The sequence below is a fragment of the Natator depressus genome, chromosome 1 (assembly GCF_965152275.1).
Source record: "Natator depressus isolate rNatDep1 chromosome 1, rNatDep2.hap1, whole genome shotgun sequence".
Lineage (NCBI taxonomy): Eukaryota > Metazoa > Chordata > Testudines > Cheloniidae > Natator > Natator depressus.
The window spans coordinates 198,169,375-198,188,412 of record NC_134234.1 but is presented as its reverse complement, the minus strand read 5'-3'; the positions used below and the strand labels follow the sequence as shown (position 1 = coordinate 198,188,412).

The following is a 19,038-nucleotide window of genomic DNA, read 5'->3' as shown; positions in this document are numbered from 1 at the left end:
TAAGTGTTCTGGGACTTACAATTTTCTTCATACTCTTCACCCAGAGTGGATTTTTCAAAAGTACCTAAGGGAGCAAGGCTCCTAAATCCAGTTGACTTTCAATGGGAGTTCAATACCTGATTACCACATGTGATTGTGAACAGCCCATCCCCAACATCCTTTCTTCCTGCCATGCTTGGTTATGAACCACAGGGTGAGTGCTGGCCACACCACAACCAAGGATCTATTAGATTAGAGTCCCAAACACCAGAGGCACAACAAATGACACAGAAAGAAAGAGATGTAACAAAATACATATGGCTAACTCTGTCACCCCTTAGACTTGACTTGTGTGAAACTTCTAGGCAATAGACATTTTGTCTGGCTGAAGGAGGACTGGGGGCCTGAAAATCTACTGTGGGAGTTAAACATGCAGATAAACTGTATGATTGGATCCTCTGTAAGGACTTCAGGATTTTGACTATAAAAAGGTGGGGTGAGGGGCAGAATAAAAGACAGAATGACATGGATGAAATATACATAGAAAGCAAGGTCGAAATTAATAGAAGGGGAGATGAAGGGTGTGTGGAAAACAAGGTAAGCAGGGAGAAGAATTGAAAGGAAATCTTATGCTGGATGTAAATATAAATGAAATCTAATGAAATCTAAATGAATGAAATCTAAAACCATGCACATATTGGGCATCATTACACCCTTGAAATTCAACCCTTGATGTTTGTCACTGTGGTTTGTGAAGCTTTCAAGCAAATCAGGAACTGACTTACGGCTCCACTCCAAACATAGGTTAAACTCAGTGGTTCTGAATAAGTTTTGTATTGAGCTTTCAGATTTGTTTAAATACGAAATTCAAAACAAACTTTAGGGAGGGGTGTGTGCCTACAAAAACTGGAACCTCAGAGAAAATGTGTGCTTGAGCCCCTGTGAAGTGTAACTGCCAAGTGGTGCATCGTCTGTCTATACAGATCCAGCTTGCCATTAGCCGTCATTATTACAAAAGGTGTACATTAAACTGATCCTGAAAGTATACTTTGTGAAATGCAGTATTACAGTGTCATCTGAAATGCACTGAGAGAATACTTAATTGTATTGGTAGGCACTCATTCCAATGTGTCTGCTCTATTAATTAGTGGTTTTGAATATTATTGTGATGAGTTTCCTAGCATACATTCAGAGTAATGCTCAGTAATGTTAATTACCTGTGAAATAACAGTGACACTTTGTAACATTTTTGTTCACCTGTGGGTTTGTTTGATTTTGTTGATAAAGCAAATATTCGTTTTTCTTCACTGATCCTACTGACCATCCTGTATTCATGCGAGTAGCACCATTGTGGGCAGGATTGGAGACACTGATGTCCATGGAGCTACTTGCATGAGTAAAGTGAGCAGGATTTAGCTTGTCATCTGGATGTTGGTTTAAGATACACTTCCATCCTCCACAGTCAACTACCAAAGGATTATAATAGTTAGAGAAAGAGAAGCCCTATTAGTCTAGTCATGGATTCAATCACAAAAGATTTCAAAAATCCCCGTATTTCGTAGAGTTCCGATCCAGAGATTTGGTCAAGCCAGTTATAAAAGCAGGAACCATTACAAAAGTCAAGTCTGGATACTGAATTCCCCCTTCCACCAAATATCAAGGATGCTCGGTTCTGAAGGGTTTTTTGGGGGCCCATTCTGTATTAGCTCATTGAGTTTACCCCCTCCTCAGGGCAGCATATGGCCTCCAGAGAAGACATTTAAGATATAAAACTGCTACTAAGGTTTGATGTTAGCTGAAAGACTGAGAATAAATTATCTCCCTGGTTGGTTTTTGTCACTAAAGTAGCACCCACTAGTGTCCAAATGAGGAAGTAGGTGGAGTTTCTGCCTTTGGACTGATACACTTTTATTTTAGCCACTGTTTCTGTGATACAAAGAAAGCAGGAGGAGAAAGGCAGGTCCTTTTCCTTCCTTCATCTGTATTTTAGCTTAGAGGCAGCTCTTTCTGTCTTCTCCTCTGAGCAGGGTTAGATCACATGATGGGAAAAATTCTGGTGCCCCTTCTACATTAGGGCTCCTGCTGTTGCTCAGTGCAGCTGCAGTCATAGCAGGCAACCTGCAAGACCAGGAAGGAATTCTATTGTGTGGCAGTTTGCTGCTTGATTTCCCCTATCTTACCTACCCAAAATAGTTTGGATGGTTAGGCCATGGAGATGAGGGACCGGAATCTATCCTCATTTATAGCTGGGGTTTCCCAGATGTAACAGAGGACAGAATTTTGCCCTGCTAGGCCTCACTCTGCCATATAGATGTGGAGAATACTGATTAACCTTGCAGCAAATTCTCTCACTCTTGATAAATTATTAACAATTCCCCCATCTCCTTTCCTTTTGTTTCTTTCCAGTACAGACACAGCCTCTCTCTGTCCCCTGCCCCAATGAATGTCTGCACTAGGGCCAAGGCTTGGAGTGATTTACCTGAAGAGTAACACCATTTGGAAACCACTGTAAGTAAATTTTATGTCCTACAAAAGATTTCTTGTTTCAGCAAAAAGGAAACAAAAACAAAAAACACCCGAAAACCTTCAACACCTGGCCATTGCTGGTGAACACAAGCTAAATTTTACATTACACATTTACCTGGGAAGTAAGTGGGGTGAAAAACAAACCAGTAAAAAAGTTGGTAAGTATTGGCCTGGTGTTGTAGTTCAGCAGTGGTTTGACCTCTTTGCATCTTCTAGCTGTGCCCTGCTCTGGTAGGAGTCCCCTGCCTATTACTCAAGTTTAATGTGGTGTCTTCATGTCTCTCAGTGGTGTTTTGCCCTGTTTTTTTATTAGATTTCTTTGTCTTTTGTAGAGTTACTAGTCTGGTGCAATCATATTATTTCTTGTTGCAGTTCCATGCAGTGCAGTTTCGTTTCCCTGCAGCTCGTTAAAGTTTTGAGTTGCTCTTGTCAAGTCTCAATGATTCTTGTAGTTCTGTATAATTCAGGCTGGGTCTCGGTGTGTCACTGGAGTTTTGCAGAAGCTTGGTTGGACTCTGTGCTTCTCAGTGAAGCTTCCTGATGTTCTCAGTGGGTTTTCTGTCTCTTGTAGTTTCACAGTGTTCTGAAATGAACTCTTACCTGCTGCCCTGGAGGGCATAATCTTATAGTTTTAACCTGTAATGGACAGATCTCTGTTCCTCTTAATATAGGGGGTTTTTTGTTTTTTGTTTTTACTGCTCTAGTGAAATTGACTTGATTCTCACTTGTAGCTTCCTGCTTCAGTGCTCAGGCTTTTTGTGCCTCATACTATAGTTTTATCCTGCTCGGGCTGGATCCCCGTGCCATTCTGATCAAGTCTCCCTACCTCCCATCCCAGTTTTGTGTTCTGTTCAGATTTTTCTGTCTCTTGTAACTTTTTGTGGTGCTGCTTTCAGAATTCTGTGTATCTTTCCATCTTAGTTTTGTGGTCAGGTATCTGGTCAGACTTCTGTGCTCCTCTCAGGGTGGGTTGGTTGGTTTGTTTTTAACTGAACATACTCATCTCTCTGTCTTGCATAGTCAGTTTCTAACCACACATCACATATTGTCAATGTCACATCTGAGAGAGGGTCAGGACTCAGTGAGAAGCACTGATATCAGGAGCGGCATGAGTATCGTACATGCAGGCGGGAGATGAATGTGTAGTGAAACACTCAAAAAATATTGCTTAAAAATTCTGATGAATAGCTTGCTCTCTCCTATGTTTTTAAAACTGGAAAAGCCAGATGTCTCGATCTTTTTATATATATATAATATATATACTGTGTGCACTAACTATGTTAATGCCAAACTATGACTCAAAAAGCCAGTGGAATGCTTGCTTGGGTACTACAGATGCTCCTCATCAGGGGACAGTGGCTGGAGGGAGACATTATGCCTCTGTTAGGTGTAATACTTGGAGTGTGGAGGGCGGAAACTCAGTCAGTAGCAGTCTTTGTTACATCATTAGCAATTCCCTGGCATTGTCCTGCAAGCACTAGCTGATATTCCAGGGAGCAGGGCTTAACCATGACCCAGCCCATCCAGACACACTCCTTCGGGTGTGTAGTGCTGCTAGCAATGCTAACATATCCTTGACTATGCGGAGGGTCACCTGGGGTCATGTGCCCCGCCTCAGATTTCTGCTAGGGTTTATTTGCCCTGCCCTGAACCCTGCTGCATACCACCAGAACCTTTAAATTGTGCCCCCCCCCCCCCACTATCAACAGTTATGTGGCATCTCTGCTTGATCCCTTGTGCTCAGGGAGTGCAAATGGCCTTATTATGACTGCCTCCTTTACAGATGCACTAGGGAAGGCAGGGCTCATTCTAACCTTTTTGTCACCTCCCTTTCCCAGTGCATTCACACAGGAGCAATCATAATTTGACCATTAAATAATAATTCATCTTTGTAGTTATCACTGAAAAGCTTTACTCTAGAGAATGTGAAAGGCACCTGCTCTGTATTTTCTCTGCTGCCATAGCACCCCAGCCCTGCCCACAAATAAGTCCCTTTTCTAGAGGCTGGAGAGTTCAGCCTCCACCTTTACCAACTCACCACCTCCCCATGCTAACAGATGCTGATCTGAAGGGCCCGAGGCATCTTGGTTACCTTTGGGCTCACCTATACCTTGCTCAGTTTAGCTGTTTGGTAGTGGGTTGTGCTCTGTGATGGGGCTCAAAGAAGTAACTAGTAGAAACTCATAAGAAACCACTCAGCTGCCCTGTCTCATACACTAATCCCACATCACGCTGGACTGAAGAGTAACCAGGAGAAATTGAATCTTTTCAATAACCTACATCAGTTGAAATGGGTTTGATATGCTTCTAAAAGTGGAGAACCTCAGACACAGAGCATTTGGGTCCGTTTCCAGAACTGGGACTCGGGCTGATGTCTGTTTCAAAGGGCCTCAAACCTTCGCTAGCTGACATGTGGGAAATGCTAGCAGCTGAGCAAACTAAATTGCCTGTCTGTGAGGGAGACCAGACTGAGAGGTTTGCTTGTTGTGACATGTTAATACATCTGGGGGAAATTAATCCCAAACACAGATAATTGTTGTGAGGGAGAAACCTGGGGAGACGTAATGTTTGAAAGAGACTGAGGAGGATTGCTGGACAGCAAATTGTGTGAGTTTGCAATGCAATATGGTAGCAAGAAAACTAAGTGCAATTTTGAGTTTGAGAGGCATCCTGACGCAAGGAAATAGTCCTTCCTACCTGTATAGCTCTGAGTCTACCACACCCAATCAGTTCTGATCCGTTCTGCCTTTAAAATAGACAGACACAAAAAATTACGCTACTCTACATTCAGTACCTAAAATCATGTTGTAGCTGCATTATTGTGAGATGTCAGGTTTCTAGACCTTTATGATAGAACACTGCAGTACTTATATACATAAAAGGGGGGATACTTTGTTACCAAAAAGATATTGGCACTTCGGCAGGATCAGAGGCTGGAGGGACTGATTTATAAGAAAAGTTTGAAAGACCTACTAAATAAGTGCAATTTGGTTTAATGATGATTAATGCATGGTGGGGACTTATAACAGTCTATGGATATTTGAAGATTATACAGCCAAGAAAGAAGGGGAAATATTTTAAGTGGTGAATATCATGAAACACTTCCCAAAAGATGTATCTGGCTGTGGAAGAGTCTTCCAAAGGAATTGTGTAGAAGCCTCATTACAAGGGCCATTTAAAACTAGACTGGATGACACCATACTAAATGAACTCTAAGGAACAATCCTGCACTGACTAGTTGAGTAAGATAAATAAGTCTTCGCCGTGTCTAACTTCTATGATTCTATACATCAGGGCTATCTACCATAGTGTCCTTCCCCCAGTGTCTTGGCCCTGTTTTCCTTTATAATGAGGATAAAGATGATGATGGTGCCTTGAGTGTTTTCAGACTCAGCTTCAATGACTGGAAGAGCTAATATAATAAACCACAACCACATACAGAGAAAGAGCATGGTCCTCCCTGGGGATCAGACCTGGTACCACCCGCACCTGGGGCCTGATTCATAGCCTTATGAAACTGAGTAACTCTGTTAGCTGGCAGTAAATAGGCTGTTTGTTACTAGAAGGCAACATGATCACATGTACTGAAGTAGTGCATTACACTGACACCCACAGGTGAAATTGTTATGTGGTACTGCTAAGCACTGTAGCCAGCTCAGAGGAAGAATCTGGGAAGATGTACAAACTGCAATGACGTTGGAATACTCTACGGTCACTTAGAGAAGCTGCCCCTCCCACCAAACCCAAACCACAGCCATTGTTGCCTCCTTCTCCCATTTGTTTATGCACCAGCCAAATCCAGCTCTTCCATTCCTTTTGACACAGCCAACCAGCGGTCACATTCTGAAGCTTCTGACTGAAGTGAGAGAGTGCTCCAATTTACCTCCTGGAATAAGGAGATAAGAACACGTTGTGTAATAAACGGTTCAGGATTTGCTGCCTGTCCATAGCACTGACTACTGGAGTCTAAGCTTGGGGATTGGAGAAATGGGGAGGGGACCATTCATAAGGCCTCAGTGCCTGGGCTCCTACATAGGTAGTTTCTGATCAAAGTGAGTGCCGAGCCTTGTTTCTAATAAGTTTTCTCTAAATTCTAAGTTGGCTTTGATGTTTCCCTAACTTGAGCTTCCCTCCTCCTGCTGGTTCCCTCTCATGTGTTTAAGTTACTCCGATACAGGGAAAGCTCTCTGATCAGTAAGAAAGGAGAGGAGTAATGCTGTGAACACGTATTCCCCTGGTGCCAGGCAGCATCGTTGCCTCCTTTCCCTTTCCACTCAGTACATGTAGTAGGGCCACAGCATTGTGATTTGGAATAGTTTCTGTTGTGAGGGCCTCCTGATAATAGACTGTCTCCCTGGAGAGCAATGGTAGCAAATAAACCCATTCAGAGAGGAAAGAGATTGGAGATGGGGGTAGAGGATGCTATCCATAGTGTCACTGGGGCCACAGCCTATAGTGGACTACATCCACCCTGACTAAATTGGCCTTCAGCACTGGTTCTCCACTTGTAAGGTAATTCCCTCCTTTTCATGTGCCGATATATATTTATGCCTGTATCTGTAATTTTCACTCCATGCATCTGAAGAAGTGGGTTTTTTACCCACAAAAGCTTATCCCAAATATATCTATTAGTCTTTAAGGTGCCACCGGACTCCTCTTTGTTTTTTTAGCCTATAGTTAAAACATTTTCTAATCTGCCTCTGTACTTGATTCTGAGTGCTTGTGATGCAAGAGAAGTAGAAATTATTGAGCAACATGGCACTCAGGCTATTTCTTCACTGCAGAATTTACTCAAGTTATCTACACTTGAGTTAACTCCTCTCAAGTTAGCCTAGTCTGAGTGAGAGCAGCCACACTGCAAACTAATACTTGAGCTGCACAGAGTGGTTGGATTAGCAACACAGTGTGCTAGTGTTAGCAGCTGACAAATTGTGCTACTATGAGCTGTCACCTATACTCTATGATGGGTCAACCAACTCAAGTTAAAAGCATCAACACACTCGAGCGCAGGGTTTGTGTGTGAGGATGGGACATAAGTTAGGGGCAACACTTGAGTTGTAACTCGGATTAACTGAGGTGAAGACAAACACTTAGATGTTGTAAATCTGTTACCACGGATGTTTATTACTACGCCATATGTACAGCCACTCCAACTACCCTGGCCCCCCAGATCCACTACTGGCTGAATAAGAACTGGCATTGCCTGAAAGCTTCACAACTAACAGTGCTGTGAAAGAGACTTGTGTGTGTATGTACATGTGCAGAGGGAGGAAGGTACTGGGAATGAGCGGAAGGGGGGCTATTTCTCTACAGGCCCTAGGAAATGTGACAAGAGTTAGCCTGTGAGGATGTTTGAAGTGCTCTCCTGGACAAAAGGTATACTTTCCTTACTCAAGTTTCTAAAATAAATTGCCATGTGGCAATAGACTGTGTGACCAGAAGTAGATTTTAGCAGCAGAATTGGTATCCAGATTTCAAGCATGCTGGAATTTTGAGGGCTGAGATGCTCAATTTATTTTTCAGACCTTTCTCTGTATGAAGTATACTTAAAATATTTCAAAACTGTCTGATATTCATGCAGTTTACAGTGATGCAGTTCTTGCCTCAGTTAGTCAAGTAACTCTGTTAGCTTCAGTTGAGTTACAAATTTGGAATAACTCAACTGAAGCTAATAGAGTTACTTCAGATTTACTCTGGTGTAAGTGAGATCAGAATTTTCAACATATTTGTAATATATGTTGTTCCCTACCATAAAGTATATGGCACAGAGTATTCTCGACTGCACTAAGCCTCTGATTTTGGGAAGGGTGGCTCCCCCAACATAAAATACACTAAAGCTGCCAGCACCACTGGGGTTAACAACAAATCTAACTCAGCCTCGATTCACCTAAAACTCCCATCTAAAACCCTGGAGCAGCCTCTTTGGAAACAGAAACATAAGCAGTGGGAAAACCAAAAAGGTTTTGTGCTTTTCATCCAATTTGGGAGGTCCAAGCAGAACTGACCAGCACAGGACAGGTGCCTGCAGCCATGTAGTTTTGTCCACTGAACCCGGTCACTAGGGCATGAGGAAACCCGGGGTGCTTGGCCTGGATTCTCCATGCCTCTGTGTGTGTGTACTCACCCAGTTTTGCTTTGTGTTTGTTTATGCAGTGTCTGCCTTTTCTTTATTTCTTTTTCTTTTTCACATTTTCCTTCCTTTTTTCTATTGTTTTACTTTGGGTTTGGGTGCTCGGTTGGGTTTTATTGGTGGGGGGGGCCTGAGGGCGGGCCTGTTTAACTTTTTTCACTTGAGCTTTCATTTTCCAGCTGAGGAGACACTTCATTGGAGTGTGTAATTTTAACACTTACGGCAAAGAATTTAAAAAAAAAAAAAAAAAAAAAAAGCAGCAGCTTGGCAGACTAACCTCTGGCATGGTGACCAGGAGGAAGATTCTAGGGAGGTTTTGTCTCACTGCAATGTAGCCTGGAGCCAGATGGTGCTTTGCTGCCCTCTGAAGGTGACCAGCTAGAACTGGCAGCCACCAAGGTTTGACAAGAGCTTCCACATGCTATGCCCTCAGATATGCCAGGCTTATATAATTCTTTTATATAACCGGAGACAATGTTCTCGATTAATGGCAAAGTGGCTTTGCTCTCTGTTGCGTGATAGATGCTCTTTCTTTCTTGTGTGTGTCCCTTTCATGTGTGTGTCTCTTTCTCTCTCTTGCCCCCCTCCCCCCCTTTCAGGTGCTTGGACCCTAGAACAGGTTTTGTAAAATCTGTTAAATAAAAAGATAGGCAAGAGGCAGGACTATTTCTCAAAGGTATGATTTTTCTGTCTTAATGAGCCTGTATCTTTGCAAGACACATTGAGTGGGGATTTTGGTGGTGGAGAATATAGGAGAAATCTGGTTGTTTTGTTTATTTGCATTTACCAGGGCAATAGGCACTTCAGAAGGGGCTGCTGACATAGCAACCATTCCAGACGTTTAAGGAATTACGGTGATGGATGGTCCGGTGCTCTGTTTGTAGAATGGTGCTGTGATGTGGGGAAACTGGGTAAAACAACAGGAGAACCTTCAGTGCTTCTGTAACACAAATGAAGATCTCCCTGGGTGAAAAATAATGCATAGCTGTTGTTGTAGAGAAAACATTTTATTCTTCAACAGTTATTTGTGTTTTAAGTGGGCATCAGTCTAGGCCAAATAAGAGCTTTTGAAATCAGTTGTACCTATGAACAGCAGTATGTGACACATCCTGCCATCAAGGCAGGTAGTACCTGAATTGCTATGTTTACCCCCCATAATCTTCTGCTCACTTCCATGAGCACTGCACCTGCCTGGATCCAGACATACAGTAGGACAGCCAGTCTGCTGACCAAAAGTTACAAGTCATTGCTTCTCCAGGACAGTGATTTTGCAAATTAAACACTGCAATTAGAGCTCCAGCTGTAACTTACTTCTCTAAAGAGGGAGGTAGCATTTTCTAGGATTTAAAGCACAGAGATCTGGGCTTTTTTCCTTTCTGTGACAGACTTGCTGTATGCCCTTGGGCAAGTCACTTTCCCTCTTCATGCCTTAGTTTTCCCACCTGTAAAATGAGGATAATAATGCTTACCGACCGCACGTGGGATTTTTGAGGCTTCATTCTGGAAGTTTCCAAAGTGCTTTGAGGTCCTGGATGGAGTGCACTAAAGAAGTACAAATATTAGACTTAGCAATTAAGGGCTTTCTTCTTTTAAGGGAGGTAGAGGAAGCCAACATGCAGTGTGGCTATTGCTGGTTGTGTAAGGTTCCAAATCTTATTGCTTCACCTGCATAGATGACCTCTGCCTCTCTAAATTACCCCCTTTCACCATCCTTGCCCCCTGCACCCATAATCTTCTTCACAAAGAGCCAGCTTAACTTTCACACTTCTTGAACTGGAAACAACAGTGTTTATTTGTTTTCCAGATACATTTGCTATATATTTCTGTATAACTTTAAATTCAGAGTGATACAGCGTTGATCAATATTTGTCACATGGAGCTCAGACTGTGTAAAGTACTCAGACAGGTTTTAATTTATATGTAGTCAGTAGGGACACAATGGGGAGCTTCTGACTTGGTCTATATGCTTTAATGTGGTCTCAGGGCCATTGCATCAGAGTGAAAACAAGGAGCAGCTTGTTTCCAAAGAAGAAGCATGGAGTCCTCCCTGCTACCTCCCTTTAAGGAGAGAGAAAAAAAGCAAGTTATCTTTAACAGATTCTAAAAATGCCTTTTCCCAAATATGCAGTTAGTCCCTTCAAAGGTTTCTTTGTTTATTTTCAGGAAGAAACCCAAGACAGCTGAAAACCAGAAGGCGTCTGAGGAGAATGAGATTACTCAGACGGGTGCATGCAGCGCCAAGCCAGGCCTTCCCTGCCTGAACCTTGAAGCTGTTCCGCCTCTGAGCCCAGCCCTCACCCACTCATCACAGTCACCAACAAACCTGCCCGCACACACAGGGTCATCTGATTGTGAGTACACCAATGTACTGACGAGTCGCTGGGAGCTGGTGAAATACCATTCCACACTCTGGACCAGCTTTCCCAGCCTGTTGTGTGTTGTTTCCATAATGTCATCAGCAAGGCCTCATCAGCCTTTCCCTTCTCCCTTTTTTTGGCCCGCTTATCTTCAGAATATTTTCCAGGAAGTTTTCTGTGATAACATCGTGATTATTCAGTCAGCCTAAGAAAGCTGAGAGAGTTTCACAGATCAGGTATGCAAGGCTGGCTCTAATTTCTGTGAAGTAATATGTGCATGGCTCCCCACCAGCTCCCTCCCTACCTAGGACTGGGGTTCCTCATCTTCATGTAGCTGTTTTTCTCCTCATCCCCGCTTGTCTTCTGACTGGAACCCCAACCCCACCCCAGGCCACAATGGAGGAGAGCAATTAGGGAAGCAAATCTCTAGCAGACCCCGGGATACAACAGGACTTCAGGCAAAGAATCCCGGTGATGCTCTATGAGGTGGATTGGGTTTAGGGTGTTGGGGACCTGGAAGACTCAAGGCCCAGTGCAACCAGATAGGCCAGACGCCTTTGCTGTTGATATGTTTTCAGTGTATTAACTCAGAGATGAGTCAGCACAGATTTCCAGGCCTTTTTAAAATGTTCTTTTCCATTTCATCCAGGACACCAACACCCCCCCCCCCCCCAAAAAAAAAAAAAAAAAGCCAAAACAAGGAAATGAGCAATTGGAACTGGATTTTGAAAAGGCAGAAATACACAGCAGATCTTCAATATATTGAAATTTTACCAGCATCCCTTCATTGGGTTATGTCAGCCCTCACCGTCTCCATTTTTTAGGGGACATAGTTTACCTCTTTTGGAGTGGTTTTAAGATATTGTAAAATTTACAAGGGGAAAAAGAAGTAAGATGAAAAAACCAGCTTCCAAGAACTCAGAAGTCAGCTAAAGTTTGCAGACGTCAATAAAAAGAAAATCTAGGCATGGCAATAAAAATACCAGATAAAAAATAAGATATCATTTTCTTTTTTTAATTTAAACAACCTGCCTGAGGGCCAATCTTGGAAGCAAACGAGTTATTGGGATAATTGCTATCCAAATCACTTCAGCGGCAATTCATTCCTGCCACCTTCTGACTTTATTCATTATGAGCCTCTTCTTGAGATCTCAATTTTAATAGAACCAATAAACAGCATCGGGAGGCTTCCCTAAAGCTGGCCCAGTGACCTGGTAAAGAGAAAGAGACATGAGACAATGGAAAAGGAAGCACCATACAATTTGGTGCAAAAGAAAATTCTCTTCAAATTTGAGATGTCTGTCACTGGATAAGACTGGGATTCGGGTTTGTTTTGTAAGATGGTTGAAGCATTGGATCAGTGTACCAGGTATCTGAATCTATTACAGCAGGTTACTTGAGTCCTTATTTATTTTACATGTATTTGGAAAAGAGAATTTTATGGACAATATTTTCAAAACCAGATTTGGAACGTGCACTCACTATTTTACATGTGCAATCACTTGTGCATGAAAAAACAGCAAACCTTTATAAGGTGATCTTCCCCAGAGTATCTGGGCCCTCTGTACATGGCTCAGCTTAAGAGCAATTTCCTGAATATAGGTAGCAAATACACCAAGACAGCCAGCTGCACCTCATCTTTAAAAGACAAAGACGAAGAAAGTCTAGGCAGTAGTTTGAATGCCCAGGGTGCTGAGGCAAGCAGTTAACAAGAAGTCTGTGCAAAGAGATGTATTATACAGTGCTCTCTAAGTGCCCCATCCTGTGTGGTGAGTGCCCCCTGTGTGGTTCTGTGCGCCATCAACCTGCACTGAAGTCACATTGACTCTGCCCCATGTAGGATTGGGTCTTAAATGTTCCTATTCTTGGGCTTAGACATATTACCAGTGAGAGGAAATTCCTGAAGCAAGGACTTTCAATCTAGAATGCATTGCCTCAAACTCGCATCGCCTTCTCTCCTGGGAGAGATTAGCTTAAGCGTTCTAGGCAAATGTAGGTGGAATGGCAGTTCAGAAGGAGAGGTGGTTTCTGAGATAGCTGGGTCCTAGTTCATGTAGGGCTTTGCAGATAGAAACCAGTACCTTGAATTCCCTTGGAGTTATACCAGACAGTTAGATTTCTAAATACCTCATGGTGTACATGCGGATGCTGGTGTGCAGAGTGAAGAGTTGTGAAATGTGAAGAGTTTGGGTGTAAAGTCATGCCTGACTAATCTAATCGCCTTTTATGATGAGATTACTGGTTCTGTGGATGAAGGGAAAGCAGTGGATGTATTGTTTCTTGACTTTAGCAAAGCTTTTGACACGGTCTCCCACAGTATTCTTGTCAGCAAGTTAAGGAAGTATGGGCTAGATGAATGCACTATAAGGTGGGTAGAAAGCTGGCTAGATTGTCGGGCTCAACGGGTAGTGATCAATGGCTCCATGTCTAGTTGGCAGCCGGTGTCAAGTGGAGTGCCCCAGGGGTCGGTCCTGGGGCCGGTTTTGTTCAATATCTTCATAAATGATCTGGAGGATGGTGTGGATTGCACTCTCAGCAAATTTGCAGATGATACTAAACTGGGAGGAGTGGTAGATACGCTGGAGGGGAGGGATAGGATACAGAAGGACCTAGACAAATTGGAGGATTGGGCCAAAAGAAATCTGATGAGGTTCAATAAGGATAAGTGCAGGGTCCTGCACTTAGGATGGAAGAATCCAATGCACCGCTACAGACTAGGGACCGAATGGCTAGGCAGCAGTTCTGCGGAAAAGGACCTAGGGGTGACAGTGGACGAGAAGCTGGATATGAGTCAACAGTGTGCCCTTGTTGCCAAGAAGGCCAATGGCATTTTGGGATGTATAAGTAGGGGCATAGCGAGCAGATCGAGGGATGTGATCGTTCCCCTCTATTCGACACTGGTGAGGCCTCATCTGGAGTACTGTGTCCAGTTTTGGGCCCCACACTACAAGAAGGATGTGGATAAATTGGAGAGAGTCCAGCGAAGGGCAACAAAAATGATTAGGGGTCTAGAGCACATGACTTATGAAGAGAGGCTGAGGGAGCTGGGATTGTTTAGTCTGCAGAAGAGAAGAATGAGGGGGGATTTGATAGCTGCTTTCAACTACCTGAAAGGGGGTTCCAAAGAGGATGGCTCTAGACTGTTCTCAATGGTAGCAGATGACAGAACGAGGAGTAATGGTCTCAAGTTGCAATGGGGGAGGTTTAGATTGGATATTAGGAAAAACTTTTTCACTAAGAGGGTGGTGAAACACTGGAATGCGTTACCTAGGGAGGTGGTAGAATCTCCTTCCTTAGAGGTTTTTAAGGTCAGGCTTGACAAAGCCCTGGCTGGGATGATTTAACTGGGAATTGGTCCTGCTTCGAGCAGGGGGTTGGACTAGATGACCTTCTGGGGTCCCTTCCAACCCTGATATTCTATGATTCTATGATTCTATGAAACATGGAACAGCAGTAGTAAGTGGAGAGGATGAAGGGATGTGGAGGTCATTTATTTTTCATTGGGGGCCAACACGGTTCTTGCATATAGAAAGGAATGCACTTTTTAATCTCTGGCAATAGGCCTGAACCACAGCCCTCTGTCCATACACCCCCACACTTTGTGCCTGTCCAGATCCAGGTGTGGGCTTCACAGCATTGCAGACCAGGACAGAAACATTGAGCCAGATTCCATTTGCATTTTTTTCTTAAAATCTGACTTTCTTATTTTGATGGCTGTTTGCCTTTTAAACTCCACGGGGCCTCTAAGGGAAAGGGAGAGAGAGGGAGGGAAATACCCTTCAGGATTCCTAAACTCCACAGAGCACTGAGCTAGTGGGGAAGGAAACTCAGGATGGTATTTTTCCTGAGCAATCAGTAAGGGTCTACACACCTTCCTTGTGACTCAGTGGGGCTGCTTTCCCTAGTGCTAGTGCTGGGTTTTGTGAAGTTTCAGGTTAGTGGAATTTTGTCATTTCCAGTTTTCATGTTTTAATCCTTCTATATCCCCCCTCTGAGGTTCTGTAGTAGGAACAAGATGGATGTGTATCCTCCTGGCCTCCTGTCTCCTTCTCCTGGGCTTCACTGCGCAGCCCTCCTACAGACTGCACTGGGACCTTACAGCCCAGACAGCACAGGGGAGATGCTGGGACACATTGTTAGAATGCACCTCAGGAGGGCCCCAGTCCTGTTCCCATTGTACTCCAGGGAAAAACCCGTGTTGACTTCCTTGGGTGCAGGGTCAGACTGCGTGTTCACGTTAACAGTTATCTCATCTATATATTTTTTAAACTGCATGTGATATGGAATGGTATTTCAGTTACGTAGTCAATGGGTAAATTTTCAAAAGCACTTAAGTGACTTGGGCTCCTAAGTTCTATTGGTGATTAAGTCAATGGCACTTAGGCACATAAGTCATTTAGGTGCATTTGAAAACTTTATGTAATGACCTCAATTGCGACCTTAATTGCTAATTCCCTTTTTGAGTGTCTTTAATGTTAAGTTGATGAAGTGTTGTCTGGTCTCATGATATTTGGTGCTTTTCTTAAAGCCCCAGCTCCTGGAGTGAAATCATTACATGAGAATCTCAGCTTTCCCTTCTGAAAGAAAAAAAAAGAGTTTCTGGCGCTCGTGGTTGCAGAGAGGAAAAAAAGAGTTTCTAGCCCTCGTGGTTGCAGAGAAAAGCTTGAAAATATGTCCCCAGTGTATCCTAAAGATTCGAAAACCAGAAGGCAAAGAGAGAGGGCCAGGATTGTATTCATTTATTACTCCCATGATTTTTGGACACTTGGGGTTGGCAGTACTGTGATGCTTTTGTCTGTGAGTCACATTACACTCCCCTAGATATGTTACAGCTATCCACTAACATTTCCCAACTATTTTCCTGACTCTAAGGTAAAATGTGCTGGTCTCTCTAATGCTCAAGGTCACCCATTAGTATCACTCTTTAAAGGTGTGAGTCACCCTGTAATCCCTCAATTACATACTTGTACTAGTAGCTCAGCAATTTCATTCATAGTTCCTTGATGAATGCCATCCATTACAGTTTAATTTCTTAAGATATTCTGTTACCCCCTCCTTTATTTATTTATTTGTTTATTTATTTTATAATGTTCTCCTGGACAGTGCCATCACCTTCATACCCTGGGATCGTTTTCCTTGCCCCATCATTCTCCATGCTGAAAACCAATGCTAAAAAAATCACAAAGATTGTGAAATTTCTGTGTCCTCTTCGATTACCCTACCTTTTTTATGCACCGGTGGCCTATCTAACCCACTAAGTCTCTTACTTGTCTATTTAATCCGTCTGTCCATGCTATCTAAGGTATTTCTTAGGCACCACTCATTGCTTTGTGAGCTTCTTCTTTCTGATGTATTTAAAGAATTTGTTATTACAGTACTTTCTTTATACCTTCAGCTATTTTTCTTAAAATTTCCTCTTCACTTCTTTCATCTCCATGTTACATCTTGCCTGGTACAGTTTATGCTCTGTTCTATTAGCATCACTTAGGCATGATTTCCATGTTTGGAAGGAAACTTTTTCAGCCTTAATAAACTCTTGTGCCTTGTTACTTAACCATCCTAGTGTTATTCCACTTCCTTTTTCGGTTGTTGCTGTTGTCCTGGGATATGCATATTGATCCTAATAAAGGATTTTTAAGGCCACCTCCCTGCTGATTTAAGGATTTTAATTTCTTATAATTTCCTTTCAGGCTCTTTCAAACTAACTTCTTCAGTTTTCTTATTAATTCTCCTCCTTGAAGTTGCATGTCAGATCCTACCTTGTGATATGATCCTCCTGCAAGGGTGTCAAACTTAATAATATTCTGGTCTTTGTGATTTGATGGCTTAACTATACACATTTCCTGAGCCACCTCCTACTCAGGTGTGTGAAGACTTTTAGTTAAGAGAAGTTCCTTCCTAGTATGCTCCAGAATGAGCTGTCTCATACAAAAATTATGTGTCAGCAATTCCCACACTTTTGAAAGGTGAGTCTCCCATCAAGAAAATGAAAAGCAATCATACCCCTTTCAGCACTACCACGTGGTGTTAAAGGCCTACTCATCTTAAGGTACACACCTCCTGTGCCCCTTCTGGCTAGTCATTTGCACTCCCTTAGGATGCACAACCCACACTTTAGGAAACATTGATTTAAGGGATCGAGGAATTATTAACCAGACCATGTCCTGTTACCCAACTACTTTGGGTAACCAAAGTTTACAATTATTGGTAGGATAGATTTTGTTGTCATTCTGTTCTCTCATCACTCTGAAGTCTCCGGCTTAGGAACTTTTTGCTACCCTCATTCGGCGTTCCAGACTCACTTGCTCTGCATTTCTCTTGCTTTCTCTCTTGAAAGCAGCCTTAGTACCTTGTGCCATGATCCCATTCGGTCATTCCAAATAGGGTAGGGCCTGGTCAGCACCTGAAGGAGAGGAAAAACCCAGGTGCTACTTGAAGAGATGTCCTTGACTGAATAGGGCTCTTGCATGGGCTGTGCTGCTGGAGATACTAAAACATAAAATTGAGATCCTAGTCATTACAGTCCATAAATGTTTGCAAAGCATTTTCGCATTCTCTGGTGGAAGGCACTAGAAAAAATCATAGTATTACAGTACATACAATATGCTTTGAACTATTGGGGGAAAAATAAGGTATGTGTGACTGAAGGGTGCCACCCAAACTTCTGACCGACCTGCTGCTTTTATCAGGGATACTGTGTCCTGCCAGCCTGCTGTGTGATGATTGAACACAACTGTCTGTTTATGGAAGCATTGTGCATTTGGGTTCCATAGCAATTCAAATATTACAATTTATAGTGGCACCCACAGTGCGTTCAGTGCTGTCTCAGTATTTATGTTTGCTGTGAATGTTTTCGTCGTTTCATGGAGTCATTTCTAAGGACAAAATAACATGAGATCTAGTCTTACATTTCCACCATTCAGGAATTGAAATAAACAGTGAGAAGTCTAGATCTCTAGTAATTCATCACTATAAAAGGTTCCTTGAGGTGTTCTCAAAACCCATGGCACATGTAAAAACAAATACTAGAACCCTCACGCATCCCTAGTTTGTGCAGTATGCTTGGCTATGTTAAACACTGAAAAGATCTCTGCATAGGTAGGATACACAGCATACCCTGAACCAGTATGTGACATGTGGGGCTAATGCTTCTCCGTGAAAGCCCCCAAGAGAGAAGTAGTGTGAGTTAAAAGTAGTCTCCCAAAAGCTATTTTTCAGTTTTAACCAGTGACAATGGCAATATTGTACATCTATTAAAAATCTTGAAAAGTTCTTTATACCTAGAAGAGAGGGGTGGTAACATGTAATTTATGATGTTATAAGATAGAGAAAAAAGACAAAATAGATTTTGGGGCAGGGGGGAGTGTGCTAGAGGAAATAAAAACAAAAAGGTGACTTCTCAACACAGATTCATGGATACCTTAGAATCATAGACTATCAGGGTTGGAAGGGACCTCAGGAGGTCATCTAGTCCAACCCCCGGCTCAAAGCAGGACCAATCCCCAACTAAATCATCCCAGCCAAGGCTGTGTCAAGCCTGACCTTAAAAACCTCTAAGGAAGGAGATTCCACCACCTCCCTAGGTAACCATTCCAGTGCTTCACCACCCTCCTAGTGAAAAAGTTTTTCCTAATAGCCAACCTAAACCTCCCCCACTGCAACTTGAGACCATTACTCCTCGTTCTGTCATCTGCTACCACTGAGAACAGGCTAGATCCATCCTCTTTGGAACCCCCTTTCATGTAGTTGAAAGAAGCTATCAAATCCCCCCTCATTCTTCTCTTCTGCAGACTAAACAATGCCAGTTCCCTCAGCCTCTCCTCATAAGTCCCCTAATCATTTTTGCCCTCCGCTGGACTCTTTTCAATTTTTCCACATCCTTCTTGTGGTGTGGGGCCCAAAACTGGACACAGTACTCCAGATGAGGCCTCACCAATTCCAAATAGAGGGGAATGATCACATCCTTCGATCTGCTGGCAATGCTCCTACTTATACAGCCCAAAATGCTGTTAGCCTTCTTGGCAACAAGGGCACACTGTTGACTCA

General features: G+C 42.9%; 1 protein-coding gene across 3 annotated transcripts in view; it reads left to right on the top strand.

Annotated features, from left to right (window-relative positions):
* The window catches only part of ZBTB20 (zinc finger and BTB domain containing 20), a 617,628-nt gene that overhangs the window by 568,530 nt on the left and 30,060 nt on the right, over positions 1-19,038 (top strand). For all 3 annotated transcript variants that reach the window (XM_074974219.1, XM_074974221.1, XM_074974222.1), the window contains 2 exons: positions 2,386-2,487; positions 10,799-10,986. In XM_074974219.1, coding sequence (XP_074830320.1) covers positions 2,423-2,487; positions 10,799-10,986 — 253 coding nt within the window. In that variant the 5' untranslated portion in view covers positions 2,386-2,422. The remainder of the gene's footprint in view (positions 1-2,385; positions 2,488-10,798; positions 10,987-19,038) is intronic.